Consider the following 15814-nt stretch of genomic DNA (forward strand, 5'->3'; position numbering starts at 1 on the left):
CATTAACATTGGTTAAGAAAAGAAAATATTTAATATTTATTAAAAAAGAAAGCATTTAATTTTAATGTTTTTTTACATCAAGAGCTTAAAAGCTATATAATGTTTTTTTTTTAAAAAAAAATAGAACTATTTAATAATTTATAGAGTATTAGTTATTTAGTTTAAACTAACGCATTTTAAATCAAAATTAAGAGGAGGGACATTTGAATTAAGAAAGGGAAATTACAAGATGTAAAAATTGTTAGAAGATAATTATTTTTTTCAATCACTTGATTAAATGTTAAAACGAGAATTCTTGAATAATTTAATAAACGTAAGCAAAGTTTCATATTTTAAGTTTCTGTTCCCCTACACAAAAGGGGATGGTCATTGAATTTGTTCTAATCGTTTTCACTTTAAAATATGTTAATCTAAATATAGACTATGAAGCCATTGACATATCATATGAAAGCAATAGGTATTAATATTTTCTTAATGACTTCCACCCTGGTTGTTAAGTACTATTTAGATGTTATTTTTACCATTTATTCTCATGTCAATTTTATTGTTCATGTGTAAGGTTTATTGGTTTTAATCTTAGTGTGCAGGTGCCGTGCATCACAGTGATGCACGTGGGGGTGGTGGGTGGTGGCGTAGTGATGGCTTTGGTGCGGTGTGGAGGTAACGTTGGGTGATTGCGGTGGTAGTGTTTGGGTGCGGCAGTGGTGTTGGGTGGTTGGGTAGAGGTGGGTGCAGGTGGAGGTTTGATGGAGAGGAGGCTAAGATTTTCTTGGGAGAGGAAGGGTAAGGGAAGAGTATTAGGAATTTTGGGGGTGCATCAAGTGATTGCCTATAACATTACTTAAATTAGGGCCCAAGTAAAATGAAACCATAGTTGGACCCCCCAAAAAAGGATTATACCATTGCTCACCGGCTCAGTGCAGCTGATTGAAGTGGAATATACATTGATGAAAAAAATATTATAAATAATATGCACAAATAAAGGAATTATAAATAAACTAAATCACAAGCATCTCTTTTCTCCAACCGATGAAATCATGGCTATCTCTTTTAACTATTCAAATATTGTCTTAGGCTGGTTTCTGTTATTGCTAGGGTCTGATTAGGTGAACCCAATTTGAGATTTTGAAAAGGTGTTTGTTACATTATATAACAGAACTAGGATCTTTTTGGTGGGTTTTTCTCTACCTAGGGTGCATGGTGATTGATGATGATGGTAGTTGTTGCTACCCACCAACCCTTCCTAATGAAAAGAAGGATTTAAATAGAAGGGTTGGTGTGGCCACCAGAGTGTAAATGGGTCACATAACATTGATTTCATGTAGCATTGGAGAGGGAGAGGATCTTACCATTCAATATTCATGCGTGAATGCTTTTTGGTTTTTGCCAAGTTGAAAGCACAAGCTGAGGTGGAATTTTTCGTTATTTTCCAACTTTTTCAAAAGCAAACAAATCATGCGGACGTTGAAAGCCAGTCCAAATCGACTTTTTTTCATTTTTCTTTCCAAGCCATGTCTTATAAACGAATCATATATTAATATTTTGAAAAGTGAAAGGAAAAAAAAAAACTATATACTGACATTATAAAATTCTAATCACAACATGTGATAAATTTATGATTAATTAGTTATTTTCGTCCTCAAATAAGTAGAATATTGACAAATTCATCCTTAAAAGATAAAAATTCAAATTTTAGTTTCAGAAAGGGAAAAAAAATCCGACAAATTCATCTATCTTTTAACTTTCATGAGTTATCATTAATGAAAGAATCTACATACATGGTACAAAGAGATCAAAATGTTACAAAAATGATTGTCAATGATTGTCAATATGATTATTAAATAGATTGGATCAAAGTGTCACGAGGTTTTCATTTAATCAAAATATCATGAAGTTTCCATTAGAGTAATTTGTCAAACTTTAAATTTTGTTCATTTAAGGATAAAATATAATTTAATTTTCATCTCTTCTCTCTTTTTTATCATTGCAAACATAATTACAATAAGGGCTAAAAAGAATAGGGAAGCATGAATAAGTTAGAACAAATATAATAATAAACATAATATTAATTAATAATTATAATTTGTCTGTTGCTTTAAAAATTCTAATGTGTCAGTACCTTATTTAAAATATGATACTCAAATAAAAATACATAATCACTGAGTTAATCCTAAAAAAAAAATGAAATGAAATGATGGGTACATTAATAAGCATATTGATTCGAATCCAATTATTATCCTCACTAATTGTCATCACTCATCATTAGCATTAATTGATAGTGCAATTAAAAAAAGTTCATAAAAGAAAAAACTACTCCAGTTGTTTACGTTTTTGCGTTTTTCTAATAGGTCCAAACGTGGATCGAAAAAAAATCGTTTTTCAGAAAACAGCAAACACGCACGCACGTGCCATCCCGGAGGTATATCAGCCGGCTTTCATGGAGTCGTCGTTGCTCAACACATGGGCTTCACTGAGATCCCAGTAACCATTTTTTTAATATTAAATAAATCATTACCATAATTTCATCATATTAATTAATTATTTTCTGGCCATTTTAATGGCAGATTTACCGTTCAAAAGTTTCATGACTTTACGTCTCATCACAGTTTATGTTTTCACTATAAAAACTTTGATTGATGGAAGTGTTTTCAAATTAACCTCAATTAAAAAAATTAATCCGAGTTTGAGTTAATCATACAGTCATCATCATAATCAAAATCTCCAGTAAGTTAAGCACATTTGAGGTCATATTCTATTATTTGATGCTTTTAAAAAAAAATTATACATGTTACCATCAAATCCTAATATATATATATATATATATATATATATATATATATATATATATATATATATATATATATATATATATATGCAACAGAGTATTAAGATTGTATTGCTATCGACACCTAAGTTAGAGAAAGAATAACTTAAAAAGAGTGTTTAGGTTAGTATTAACATACTTAGAATATTGGATACTACTTCTATATGGAATGAAGAAGACATCACAGTATTCTTCACGACATCGTAATTCATGTTACATCATCATGATTATAACGATATAAGAGACCTTTAATTTTGTATGGCGCAAGTTGTTATTAAAACTAAATAAATATATTTGTATAAAAAAACTACATAAATATATTTGTTATAAAAAAAAAACTCTAGCTATATCAGATCACTTAAGATTTTGGTATATTCAATTATTCTTAATATACAAGCTTTTGCAATTAGTTAAAAGATGTAATACTAGGCTTATTAAGACACTCAAAGATAATAAAAAAAATGCTAATATAGAAATTATTTATAAGCCTATTAATAACTTAAATAATAATAAAATAAATAATTATTGTTTAGATTATTCTTACTGTCTAATTTTCTCTCAGTAAAGGTAACAATTACAGAAAGAAAAAAATGTTTATTCACCAAAACAAAATTGTCAAATCCCTTCTTTTACAGAAAAAACTATAATTAAAATAGTTAATTTATAACTAATTAATTAATTGCTGTATGTGTGGTCCGCACATTTGCAATGAGAGTGACCCACACTTACAATGAGAATTGGGCTTCATCAATAGAGTCTGTGTTTTTCTTTTGTTTTATTTAGCTTGTGTATATCTTATCTTTGTTTATCATACACGAAAGGAAAATCATATTTTTACATTAGTTTTTTAGGTTACTTTTTACATGATTTTTTGCGTCATGCTTGTTTAGGAAGAAAAAAAAGTAAATAAATAGTGTATTAAAATGCATTTTTTTCGTTTTATTATCAATCTTAGTAACAGTAATGTAGGAATGATGTAAATAAAATAACATTGCAATAATACTATAATAGCATTGCTCTTGAAAACAGAGTTGCCCTGATACTCATCTGACAATTGATTAATATATATTTATACACCGAAGCTCACATTATATGAAAAGTATTAGGTGGCCAACATTGCATCCTCTCTCAGTTTCTGTGCCTAGAAGTAGGTGTCTATGGCCATAATGATCAGATCAGTAATGACAGGCTTTTCCTTCTTCATATCAATGCTTTTGTTTCTTCTCACCATTTCAGGTTCGTTATCTGCTTTGTCTACTTCTGCTTGATTCCCTGGAAAGTGAATGAATAAGAAAAGAAAGAAACAATTATGTTAATATAAGATAGTCTTATTCTATTCTATTGGCACTTGCCTTGGAAATGGAACATTCTATTTACCCTTATTGAGTAGTGATCAGAATAGCTTGACAAGAGGAATCAACCACTATTTTAGCTTCCTCATTCTCTCAACTTGTAGTAGTATCTATTCTTCTCATGATATATGTATTGAGTGTTGGTTACCAGGTTCAATGTCTAATCTGACTTAAAGGGCCATCTTGATTCAATGTTTGATCATTTGTGCAAGTAAAGTTGACATTTTTTATTTTCTTAATGTGTTTTCAGATTTGTTTGCGCGAATCCATGGCCTTGGTTTTGGAATCAACTACGGACAGATAGGCAACAATTTGCCTCTTCCCTCTCAAGTGGCTGTTCTTATAAAATCTATGAATGTGAGTAGGATCAAGCTCTATGATGCTGATCCAGATGTTCTACAAGCCTTCTCTCAGTACAATGTGGAATTCATTATAGGACTTGGAAATGAGTACCTAGAGAACATGACAAACCCTTATAAAGCTCAAACTTGGATTCAGCAGCATGTTCAACCTTACCTTTCACAGACTAAAATCACTTGCATCACTGTGGGAAATGAGGTGTTCAATAGCAATGATACTCAGCAAATGTTGAACCTTCTCCCAGCAATGCAAACTGTGCATGATGCCCTTGTTAATCTTGGACTAGACCAACAAGTAACCGTCACAACCGCGCATTCCTTCAACATATTATCCAATTCCTACCCTCCTTCGTCCGGAGCTTTTAGGGAAGATCTTGTGCAATATATCCAAGCCCTTCTTGACTTTCATGCTCAAATCAACTCACCTTTTCTTATCAATGCATACCCTTTCTTTGCATACAAAGACAACCCGGATGAGGTTTCCTTAAACTATGTGCTTTTTCAGCCGAATGAAGGCATGGCTGATCCAAACACCAATTTCCATTATGACAACATGTTGTATGCTCAAATTGATGCTGTCTATGCTGCCATCAAACAAATGGGGCATGATGATGTTCAAGTAAGGATTTCTGAGACCGGTTGGCCTTCTAATGGTGATCCTGAAGAGGTTGGAGCTACACCGCAGAACGCCGCATTGTATAATGGTAACTTGATCAAAAGGATAGAGCAGAAACAAGGCACTCCTGCAAAACCATCGGTTCCAATTGACATATATGTCTTTGCACTTTTTAATGAGAATTTGAAGCCTGGTCCAGCATCAGAGAGAAACTATGGACTTTACTATCCTAATGGTTCTCCAGTTTATAACATTGGATTGAAGGGTTATCTCCCAGAGATGCCTTTGGCAGCTAAATCCAATGTAAGTAGACACATGATGGAAGTTTAACATACTTTAAAATATTCTCATTATTTTTGTATTATTATTTGGCTTGTAGATTGTATATTTTGATCGAGTAGTTTTTAATGCTTCCATCGTTCTTAATCTGCAGACTTTGTCTGTCAATTTTCTTGTATGCATAATTACATGCTTGATATTTGCTTTGGAGCTTTCAAGATGGTGATCAGAAAGGAAGGCTAAAGGGAAACAGAGGAATTCCCATACGTCATTCTTTTGCAATAGATAGTTATTCAAGGTGAGGAAAAATTAAATTTGTCCATGCATTTTTATTTTTAAATCTTAATAATTTTCCTTGTATTTTATTTGCAAGTAATTGGTATTTCCTCCAATTGCTAATACTTAAACTAGAAAGGAGTTAAAATGTCAATATACAAATATAGGGCTGTTGATTTTTTTTATTTCTTATTTTTCAAGTCTTATATAGGTCACATGCTAGATAAGAAGATAATTACTGAACATTTTATGGGTTTATTATACCATGTCATAGAAAATTAGAAATGATTGAGTGTGTGAGAAAGTTCAGTCCGAGGCTCAAAAGGGAAAGCCTTTTGATGCCACCACTTTAATCTTCACTTTCTAATATTAGTGTACAGATTTAGAACAGTTTGAAAATAATTTAATGGGAAATTTTTGGAACATTACTGTAGAAAGGTTCTGCCTTAATATCAATTCGTGCATGCCACAAGTGGACTCTGGTGCCGACCTTAACCACCCCAAGAAAGCCTTCATTACTCTTTTTGAATATTAAAATATGGTAATTAGTCTCCATCTTCCTTATCTCCCACATGCAATCATGCGTATGAATCATCCTGTGAAGGAAATTATTCTTGTCTTCAGCTATACAAAAGTCCAAATCAGTTGCATCAGATTAAAAATAAAAGCCCTCAGAACCTCATCTCAGAAATTCAAACCCCACAAGTTTTGTACATGGTTGTGATTTGTGAGCCTTATTTCACGCATATTTCCTTCTTGTTCCAGTAATTTCTCTTTTTATTTCCATTTTATTTTTTAAGCATACTAGTCATTCTTTAAACATTTCAAACTCACCATGATTGATGCACAATGTTCAAATCAAATTCATTTAATTAACTTAGTGTGGAATAAATAGTTACTGTGCAAGGGTATTATAAAAAAAATGCTTACAGAGTTGAGAATTTCTACTATCTCTACCACTGAGTCATGTTCTTGCCAATGCAATAGGAATTTCTTTGGGTGAATTGTTCGAATGTCTAAATAACGTGTTGGATAATTATGTGCTTGCGTATCATATATGACTTAACAAGTATACCACATAAAATGGAAGAGGTTATGAGCATGAGTGGCTAAAACTTTCAAAGAAGGAAACTGATTTAGAACTATTTGTGGCTTCGTTTTTGTACAAAAACCACGTGGAATATTCTACAACATGAGATGCTAATCGCTTATTGAAATGAACATGGCATGGTTCATACCCTTGAAAATTGTTGTATTCAATATCGGTTATAGGTCCAAATGGGATAAGATAATTGACAGGTAAAAACATCCACTTGAAAATTTCCAGCTCGGACACTGATTCGGTGATTCCTATCGTACCTGAACTTTTGATGCATTAAAAATGTTAATTTTTTTTTTTTGTATGTAGATTTAACAATTGTTAGAGCATTATAATATGAGTTAAAGTTATACACGAATAGGTAAAGTTTTATATTGCCATCATCATAAATCACTATACATGTTAAATTTGTTAACTTATAATATTAGTTGGTTTTTATTTTGACTAAGTATAGCTTCATGAACTCTTGTCAAAAGAAACAAATAGAATGTAGTAAGGTGAAATATTTAACATAAATTCGTGGACACTGGAATGGTGAACCTAACTCCATGGCCATTTAATGCGTATAGATAATGGCAGAGGTTTCGTTTCTCTAATATTCAAGTTCAACAATACAAAGGGTGGCATGTAGTCATGATGTAGAAATATAGTTAAATTTAAATTTAATTTATTAAACAAGGTTTAAGAAGAAGTAATATAAATTGCAGGATAGAGGAGGTTCCTTATCATCTTAACCAAATCATAGCAAATGATGTAGCTTCTGCTTTTTCGTTGCATTAATAAAATCCAGCATTTACACGTAAAAAAAAGTAATATAAATTGTTGGGGTATAATATATAATGTGATTTCTCTCAATTTTGAGACATCTTTCAAACTGTGGTTACGTATATCTCTCTAGGTAATACATGAGTGGGAAAGGTGGAGTCTGCATTTGGTATATGGTCAGTAAATCAAAGCTATTGGATAAAGATCAAACGTTTGAAATTTCGAATTTATGTTTCGAATTCAATTTGCTAAGATTGAAAATTAAGGCCGTTTGATTTTCATATATAATGACTTCAATGTACTGAGTGCACTAAATGCACCATTTTTACTGCATTGATACAAAGCCCTAGGTCCAATATTTATTTGATTGCATGTTATTGGCTTTGATGTATCATTGCAGGGAGAAGGAAACTAAAGCAGCACAACTTTCTTTTCATTTGCCCAAGGAAAATCCTACACTTCGCATGATGTTGGCGGGTTTGTCCATATAAATGGAAGATGTATCATAGTTAAAATCATTCATGCACTTATTGATTTCACCATTTTAGCAATAACCAAAATAAATCTCACAAATTGAAGATGTAAAGAGGAGTATAGTGATTTTTTCCATATGAACATGAGCTTATTTGTTAATTTTCAGAAATTATGAGAACTGCTGTGTATATATGCACAGGAATGGTACAGTTCAAACTTATCAATGATGCTTCTGATAATCTGATCACACAAAACAATTATGTCCGTCCCTATAAAAACCTTTTTAATAAACTAATTCACAATAGTTAATTAATCAAACACTTATTTTAAAATTACTCTTACAATTACGAAGACTTATGCTCTCACTTTTTTACTTATTATTTTACTTACTTATTAGTTTCCGTCTGGGATAATTGTGAGTTTTTAGTTTTAAAATAGAATTTTCAAAACAAAACATACTTGGTAAAAATGGAACTCAAATGATTTTTAATTCAAGGTTTAATGTTACTTTTGATTCATTATGTTTCGTAATTATTTCACTTTGGTAAATAAAATTTTTAAAACTTCATTTTAATCCTTTATATTTTTTAAATGTATTATTTTTGTCCTTTTTCAATTTTATGTTAAAAATGTTAATATTATGTTAACTTTTAAATTTTAAAAAATGTTACTTTCGGTCTATTATGTTGCATAATTGTTTCACTTTTGTACATTATGTTTTAAAAGTTCAATTATGGTTATTTATATTTTCGAAATGTATCATTTTGGTTCTTTTTTCAATATTTTGTTGGAAACGTTAATGTCCGTTAGTGTTTTAAATTTTAAAATAGTTAAGCTAACATAGTGACACTAAAAGTCGTTATTATCTTTTTTATTTAGAAATAAAAAAAAATCACTAGCTAGGTAAATGAAGAAAAGATGGATTTGAAGCCACGAACAACAACATCCTCCACCATCATTATTATTATCCTCGTTCAATTTAATCATTTAATAACAATAAAAATTTCATTTACCAATTATTCTCAATTATAATGGGTAAAGGTCCCTTCTTCTTTCGTCGTTTTGCCTCTTGCTGTCGACCCAAAAGAGTGTAGCACCGCCTCCGCTTTCGTCTTTGCCACAACCTTCCTACACAACCGGAATTGCCACCTCACCTAATGACAACAACCGTCTCATCACCGTCATCGATAACAATGCGTTGATGAAGGTAAAGAAGAAGATCGACAACACTCGATTGTGGATGAGACGGTACTATGTAAAGTTAATTTTTTAAAATGTTTAATGTCACTTTTAGTTTATTTTGTTTCACAGTTATTTTCGCTTTGGTACATTAAATTTTAAAAGTTTCATTCTAGTCCTTTATGTTTTTTTTAAATGTATCATTTTTGTCTTTTTTTCAACAGAAAATTTAAAAAATGACCAAAACAATACATTTCGAAAACCTAAAGGACTAGGATGAAATGTTTAAAACTTAATGTACCAAAGCGAAATAACTCTGAAACATAATGGACCAAAAATGACATTAAGCCTTAATTCAATTTCGAAAAATTTTACGTTCATTTTCAAAATCAAGAAAAAATTATTTGTGGATTTAATTTTTAGTTTTAAAAAACAATTTCACCACCATCATTGTTGTCAGCTTGTCGCTATTGCCACCACTGTCACCACACAATTGTGATCACTATTGTCAACACTAATTTATCGTTACACCACCATCATCATTGTTGTAATATCTCATTTTTCGTAAATAAATTAAAAAATATTTTTATTTATAAATAAATATAGTTTTAGAAAAATGATGAGATTTTTATATTTAAATAAATAAGGAGAAATAACTTTATTAATTAAAATAGAGGTTTAAAGGAAAATAAAAATGATATTTTATTTATTCATTTGATAGAAAATAAAATAGAGTTTCATTTTAAAAAATAATAAAAATAAAGAAAAATAGAGTAAATAATAGACTGAGAGTACCATAGCTATAAATAAAGACATATTAGGTTAGTTTCCAGACTGGCGATACGTCTCTACGCTTCATCTTCCTCTCAAATTCGTTTTCTCTTTTCCTCTCCCAAAACTCTATCTTTTTACTGCATACACTCAAATGTGTCTCAGTAAAATGATAATCCCAAACTCGTCAACCGTTAGATCATCGGGAAATTTGAACATGTGGTTTCAAACTTAATTTCTCACACACCCACCGTTGAGATTTTCTTGATAATATCTATGATGGAAGAAATGTCCCTCGCATTGAGCTTTCACTTTTCCTGCATACACCCAAAACCTGTTTTGGTAAAACTATGATCCCGGACTCGTCAACCGTTAAATCGTCATGAAATTTGGACACCACCTTTGGAAGCCATTTTCACACATTGTCACCATTGGGATTTGTTAAATAATGTTTTGCAAAGAGAAATTAGTCTCGCACGTCGATAGTGAAATGGAGGCTACAATCTCTTCTCCTTCTCTCTAACGCTTGGAAACCCTAAGAGAGAAAATAGAGGAAAAACTTGAGGAATTTTAGGGAATTGTTAGAGACTCTGATATCACTGTCGAACTACACACCTGAGCTCGCTTAGAGGTAAGGGATGAGTTTATCACAATTGGGGTTAGAATGAACATATGTAGGGATCCTTAAGGGATCAAATTGAGGTTTATTTTGGGATATTTATTGTATTGTAATTCTTTATGTATGATTATAATTGCGAGACAGTTATATTGAGATCATAAAATTGTGATTGAAGTTGTGAGTAAGTGATAAATTCAATATGTGATGAATTCTGAAATAACATGTTGCATTGAGATCATAATATTGTTATTGAAATTGAGTATAAGTGTAAAGTTGAACATGTGTTAATTTATGAGATACACATAAACATGTGATGGTAGATTATGACATTATGAGATGTTAAATTGTGGACATGAGATTTGGTTGTGAATAAGTGTGTGGTTAACACTTGATGTGATAGTACTTATGTTGTGAGCTGTGAATTATACAATAACCCGATTGATGTTTACCTTGAGAAAAATGTTTATGCGCAGTGTTAAAGAAAAAGTGTAGGATTCCTATTTAGGAACCTAAAATGTTAAATTGTAGCACAATGTGTTAAGCGCGTTTGAAACACGAGTGTGAGGTCGTGGGTATTGTATAATTCATGAGCAGTGTCTGTGTGCAAAAATTATTTTAGGGGTTGGATCTGAATTAGGAAGGTGAGACCCTAACAGATTCTTCGGAGTCTAAGTCTTGGGGGTAAAGACATTCGGTTTGAGTGCTCTTTTAAGCTTGTGTTGATCCTATATGGTTGAAACATTATCGTAAAACAGAGTGACCCTGACTGGTCACCTTATGATTTTACTTAGTGAGAGTGACCTGACATACCCATTGTATGGTTGTCTTGTTATGTATTCCTAAACGTCCCAATGTGGTTTTTCACTAACATAGTACCACATTACATATAAGCTTGAGTCTTAGTATAATTTTTGCATAATGTTTGCTAATTATTTATTATGAAATCGATGAGTGTTACTACGTCTTGACTCGAGTGTGTGATTCATATGTAATGTGATTGGTGATTGAAAAATAAATTTTAAATGATAAAGTGGTAAAGTGATGTAGATTGTATTAAGTTGAGCTATGTTATAAATATTTCTATAATTTATTTTGATAATGTCTTTGTTTGTTTTTTATTTTTTTTAGAAATGTGATAACTCAATCCTTATGTGTTATTTGTGTTTGTTTGGATCCAGTGACGATCTCGAATCTTGTGTTCGTGAGAGCAAATGACTAGGTGGATGACTTTAAAGAACCTCTTGTTAGAGGACGATGGAACACAATGCTCTCATATGATGTGACATTGGGGATGAATTTTATTTTAATTATATGATGTTATTTTATTTTATTTTTACCTCACTGATTTAACAAAATTTCTTTTATAAACTTTGATAACCTTGTTCTGAGTCGAATATGTTTTTAATAAGTTTTATTTGACAATATTTAAGCGAATGTGAACTTTTATGCCCATGAATTTGTTTATATGTATTTTTATATATTTTATTTATATGTATGTGGGGTAAAGGTGTCACAATTGTCACCACCATTAATTTATAGTAAAGTTAAATATGATAAAAAAAAAATTAGTATTCATGTTATTAATATGTGGAAGCAAAGCTTTCCAAGTTTATTTTGATGATGCCAAAGACTCAAGTCAAGAATCAAGAGTCAAACAAGTTTCAAGAATCAAAGAGTCATTCAATCAAGAATCAAGATTCAAGTGAAGTTTCAAGAGAAGACTCAAGATATGCAAGAACTTCAAGAACCATTAAGATAAGTATAAAAAGATTTTTTTTTTCAAAATATTGAATAATACAATTTTGATCAAGAGAATTTTTCAAAAAGAAAAATCTTTTACTAAAGAGTTTTACTCTTTGGTAATCGATTACCATAAGGCAGTAATCGATTACCAGTAGCCAACATTCTTTTCAAACTGATTTACAAAGCTGTAATCGATTAACATAATCATGTAATCGATTACCAATGTTTAAAAACGTTATATTTCAAATTCCAAAAGTCACAACTTATGATAAAATATTTTCAAATCATTTCAAACTTATGTAATCAATTACACAATACTTGTAATCGATTACAAGAGTTTCTAAACGTTTTGATTTTCAAATTTAAACATAAAGAGTCACATCTGTTGATGTGTAATCGATTACACTATGATGATAATCGATTACCAGTGACTTGTTTTGAAAAAATAAATTACCAAAAGTCACAATTCTTAAAGTGACTTGTTTCTGAAGATTTTTTCAAAAGTCACAACCTTTAAGTGACTAGTTTTCAAAAGAGTCACAACTTTTAAAGTGACTAGTTTTGAAGAAATTGCCAACACTCACAACTTTTAACTTGATTTTTCAAGAGCCATCAAATGGCTATAAATATGTGACCATGACACGAATTTTATAGAGAGAACTTTCAGATTTCTTTCATTCATTCAAAGCATTCTTCTAAGAGTTTTTGTTCAATATTTTTTTTATTCAAGAAAAGTTCATTGACCAAAAACTTGTGCTATTCTTTTTCTTCATTTTTTCTCCCTTTTGACAAAAGATTCAAAGGATTAACCGTTTGAGAATTTTTTTGATTCTTCCTTTTCCCTTTAAACAAAAGATTTCAAAGGACTAACCGTCTGAGATATCTTTTGTTTCCCCTTACAAAGATTCAAGGGACTAACCGCCTAAGAATTTTTTATCTTAACACATTGGAGGGTACATTCTTTGTTGTACAAGTAGAGCGTACATCTACTTGGGTTGTAATACTGAAAACAAGAGAGGGTACATCTCTTGTGGATCAGTTCAAGTGGAGCGTACATCCACTTGGTTGTTCAAAGAGAACAAGGGAGGGTACATCCCTTGTGGATCTTTGCTTGTAAAGGATTTTACAAGGTTATTGGAAATCTCAAGAACCAGTGGTTGCTTGGGGACTGGATGTAGGCACAAGTTGTTGCCGAACCAGTATAAAAACTTGTGTTTGTTTTCTTCTTTCCTACACTCTTTATGGCTGTGTACTTCTTATTTCTGCTTTACTTTTGTTTAAGTTATTGTTTCGATTCTTTACTTTCTCATAACTCAGTAGTAAAACCTAATTGAATTTAGTAATATTAAGAAGGATAAATTTTTAATTAATCAAGACACGTTTATAATTAATTCAACCCCTCCCTTCTTAATTATTCTGAGACCACTTGATCCAACATAATATAGGATAGATTCTTTTCTCTTAATCACATTTTTTATCAACAAGGCTTAAACCTAATATTAAATTTGTATCACTTAGACTAACGTTGTTATAAAAATCAACAATGTTAGTGTGTATAATAGTGCATCATTGTGTAAAAATACTTATACCATAAATACATTCTAATTAAATTCTTATACATTTTCCGGTTGTAAAATGCTGTCACGCACTTTGAAATTGAAAGAAAAGAATAGGGCATTGATAATGGCGGGAAAGGAAATTTAACTATAAAAGCCTAACCCTAAACCCATTCGAATTCCGAATCGGAATCGAAAGAAGAAAATGTCGGAGGCGGAGGAGCTGCCCCGTTCTATCATGCGCCGCGTCGTGAAGTACAAGTTGTCCCGTTGCTCCGAAGACGGAGAAATTTCCGTCAGCAAAGACGGTCTTCTCGCATTCTCCGAAAGCGGTAGGATCTTCATCCACTACCTTTCCGCAACGTAAGCCCTCGAAACCCTTCTATGAATTTCACTCAAAATTTTGGATTTTTATGTTTGAATTCCTTTTCCCCTTATTAGAGAAAAAGTAGGACTCGGATTGTAATTGTATGATTGATTCATAGATCATGAAATTAAACAGTGGAAGAAAGTAAAAGTGGGAACTTTTTGAGATAGAAGAAGCAAGACAATAATGGTGTATTTGTATTGTATTGTAGTGTATGTAAATATGCATGTGATGTGATGTGTTATGCAGGGCTAATGACATATGTAAGGAGTCAAAGAGGCAGATTATCAATGTTGAGAATGTTTTCAAAGCTCTTGAGGAAACTGAGTTCCCTGAGTTTGTTTGCCCTCTAAAAGCTTCCCTTGAAGGTATATGATCCTGGCTTGTTAATTACTTTGTTCTTTGCTATTGTGCTAACTAAACAAGCACGATCAGTTAGTGTAGTGAGTAATATTTAGTTCAAAGCTATAAAGAGGAGCTGTAGGATCTGTTATTTTATTCCTATTGGGTACATATGTATAGTAGGAGACTAGGACAAGATATACTATTTTGAAGCACCCAAGACACTACTTTGTAACATTTGAATTAGTAATATGTCTAATAAGAGTTATGTAATATATTTTATTCATGATGGAAAAAGAAAATATGTTTTTGTTTTGATTTTTCTAACGTTTGCACTTAGCATGGCAGGCAGTTTATTTTGGAAGAATTTATTCACTGTATCTGCATAGTTTCTAGCACACCTTGACACATTTTCTACATTGCATAACAGAGTTTAGGAAGAAGAATGCTAGAAAGAAAGTCGTAGTGTCAAAGGGAAAGGAAGATGAGCCGAAGAAGAAAAGGAAGTTGGAAGGTGAGTCATCTGATAAAGGCGAAGGTTCTGAGAAAGGAGAAGATAATGATAAAGGTGAGGATTCCGATAAAGGTGTGAGTGGTGATGACCAATGATTCAAAGGGATGAAGGCAATTGTATTTGTTATGACTGAGCCAGGGCGTTATAGTGTTATGTTGATAATGTGCATGACTCCTTGTTAATTGGATGCTGCTTGTTACTACTGCCACAAATAGCTTTCTGATTGTTTATCAGTAAAACACATCCCTTACCCCCTAATGTAAGGAGCATTTTTTTTATTGTTCTTAAACTTGCCCTTAGTCCTTATCGAAAGGGTTGACACTTTTTTTATTCCAAAAATATTCTTTCCATGGAATTATGATTTCGTTGAACAAAATACACAAAGGAATCATGAGTTTGTAATACATTAGTTTTTGCCTCCATTTTTACAATGGAATCACAATTTTATTGTATGAGAATACAACGGAAACATGATATGATTGTATATTTTTTCTTACCCCAAATATAACGGAATCATGATTTTGTTGTTGTATTTTTTGGCATCCCCTTAACACAATGGAATCGTTATTGTAAAAAATTATTCTCGATGGAATCATGATTTCGTAGTGATAAAAAATTATCTATAACGGAATTTTGTTGTGGTGTTTTTTTTAAAAAGAAAAAATACGATGTGTTTTTT

General features: G+C 31.4%; 2 protein-coding genes across 4 annotated transcripts; both read left to right on the forward strand.

Moving 5' to 3' along the window:
- The first annotated feature begins 3767 nt into the window (after positions 1–3767).
- LOC100818948 (glucan endo-1,3-beta-glucosidase 14) lies at positions 3768–8181 on the forward strand. Of its 3 annotated transcripts, none has more exons than XM_041007459.1 (4): positions 3768–4060; positions 4427–5454; positions 5585–5728; positions 6141–7962. In XM_041007459.1, the coding sequence occupies exons 1-3, from the start codon at positions 3982–3984 to the stop codon at positions 5654–5656; spliced, it is 1179 nt and encodes a 392-aa protein (XP_040863393.1). In that variant the 5' UTR covers positions 3768–3981; the 3' UTR covers positions 5657–5728; positions 6141–7962. The 3 variants fall into 3 exon arrangements, with proteins under 3 accessions (XP_040863393.1, XP_025980360.1, XP_025980362.1); XM_026124575.2 differs by lacking the exon at positions 6141–7962 and adding an exon at positions 7971–8181 and having other exon boundaries at positions 3769–4060; XM_026124577.2 differs by lacking the exons at positions 3768–4060; positions 6141–7962 and adding exons at positions 4080–4327; positions 7971–8181.
- A 5936-nt stretch (positions 8182–14117) lies between these two features.
- On the forward strand, positions 14118–15230 carry LOC100819488 (DNA polymerase epsilon subunit 3). Its single transcript, XM_003540751.1, has 3 exons — positions 14118–14275; positions 14529–14647; positions 15052–15230. Exons 1-3 carry the CDS (start codon positions 14118–14120, stop codon positions 15228–15230), a joined length of 456 nt encoding a protein of 151 aa, XP_003540799.1.
- Positions 15231–15814: the final 584 nt, after the last annotated feature.

This window comes from Glycine max, chromosome 12 (genome assembly GCF_000004515.6).
Source record: "Glycine max cultivar Williams 82 chromosome 12, Glycine_max_v4.0, whole genome shotgun sequence".
In the NCBI taxonomy this organism is placed as follows: domain Eukaryota; kingdom Viridiplantae; phylum Streptophyta; class Magnoliopsida; order Fabales; family Fabaceae; genus Glycine; species Glycine max.

What these genes read in the sequence shown, in the direction of transcription:
- LOC100819488 (XM_003540751.1), top strand. Translation starts at nt 14,118, where the DNA reads ATGTCGGAGGCGGAGGAGCTGCCCCGTTCTATCATGCGCCGCGTCGTG. An exon ending in ATCCACTACCTTTCCGCAAC is followed by an intron (nt 14,276 to 14,528) that starts GTAAGCCCTCGA and finishes TGTGTTATGCAG; the next exon opens with GGCTAATGACATATGTAAGG. An exon ending in TCTAAAAGCTTCCCTTGAAG is followed by an intron (nt 14,648 to 15,051) that starts GTATATGATCCT and finishes ATTGCATAACAG; the next exon opens with AGTTTAGGAAGAAGAATGCT.
- LOC100818948 (XM_041007459.1), top strand. Translation starts at nt 3,982, where the DNA reads ATGGCCATAATGATCAGATCAGTAATGACAGGCTTTTCCTTCTTCATA. An exon ending in GTTTCTTCTCACCATTTCAG is followed by an intron (nt 4,061 to 4,426) that starts GTTCGTTATCTG and finishes ATGTGTTTTCAG; the next exon opens with ATTTGTTTGCGCGAATCCAT. An exon ending in CTTTGGCAGCTAAATCCAAT is followed by an intron (nt 5,455 to 5,584) that starts GTAAGTAGACAC and finishes CTTAATCTGCAG; the next exon opens with ACTTTGTCTGTCAATTTTCT.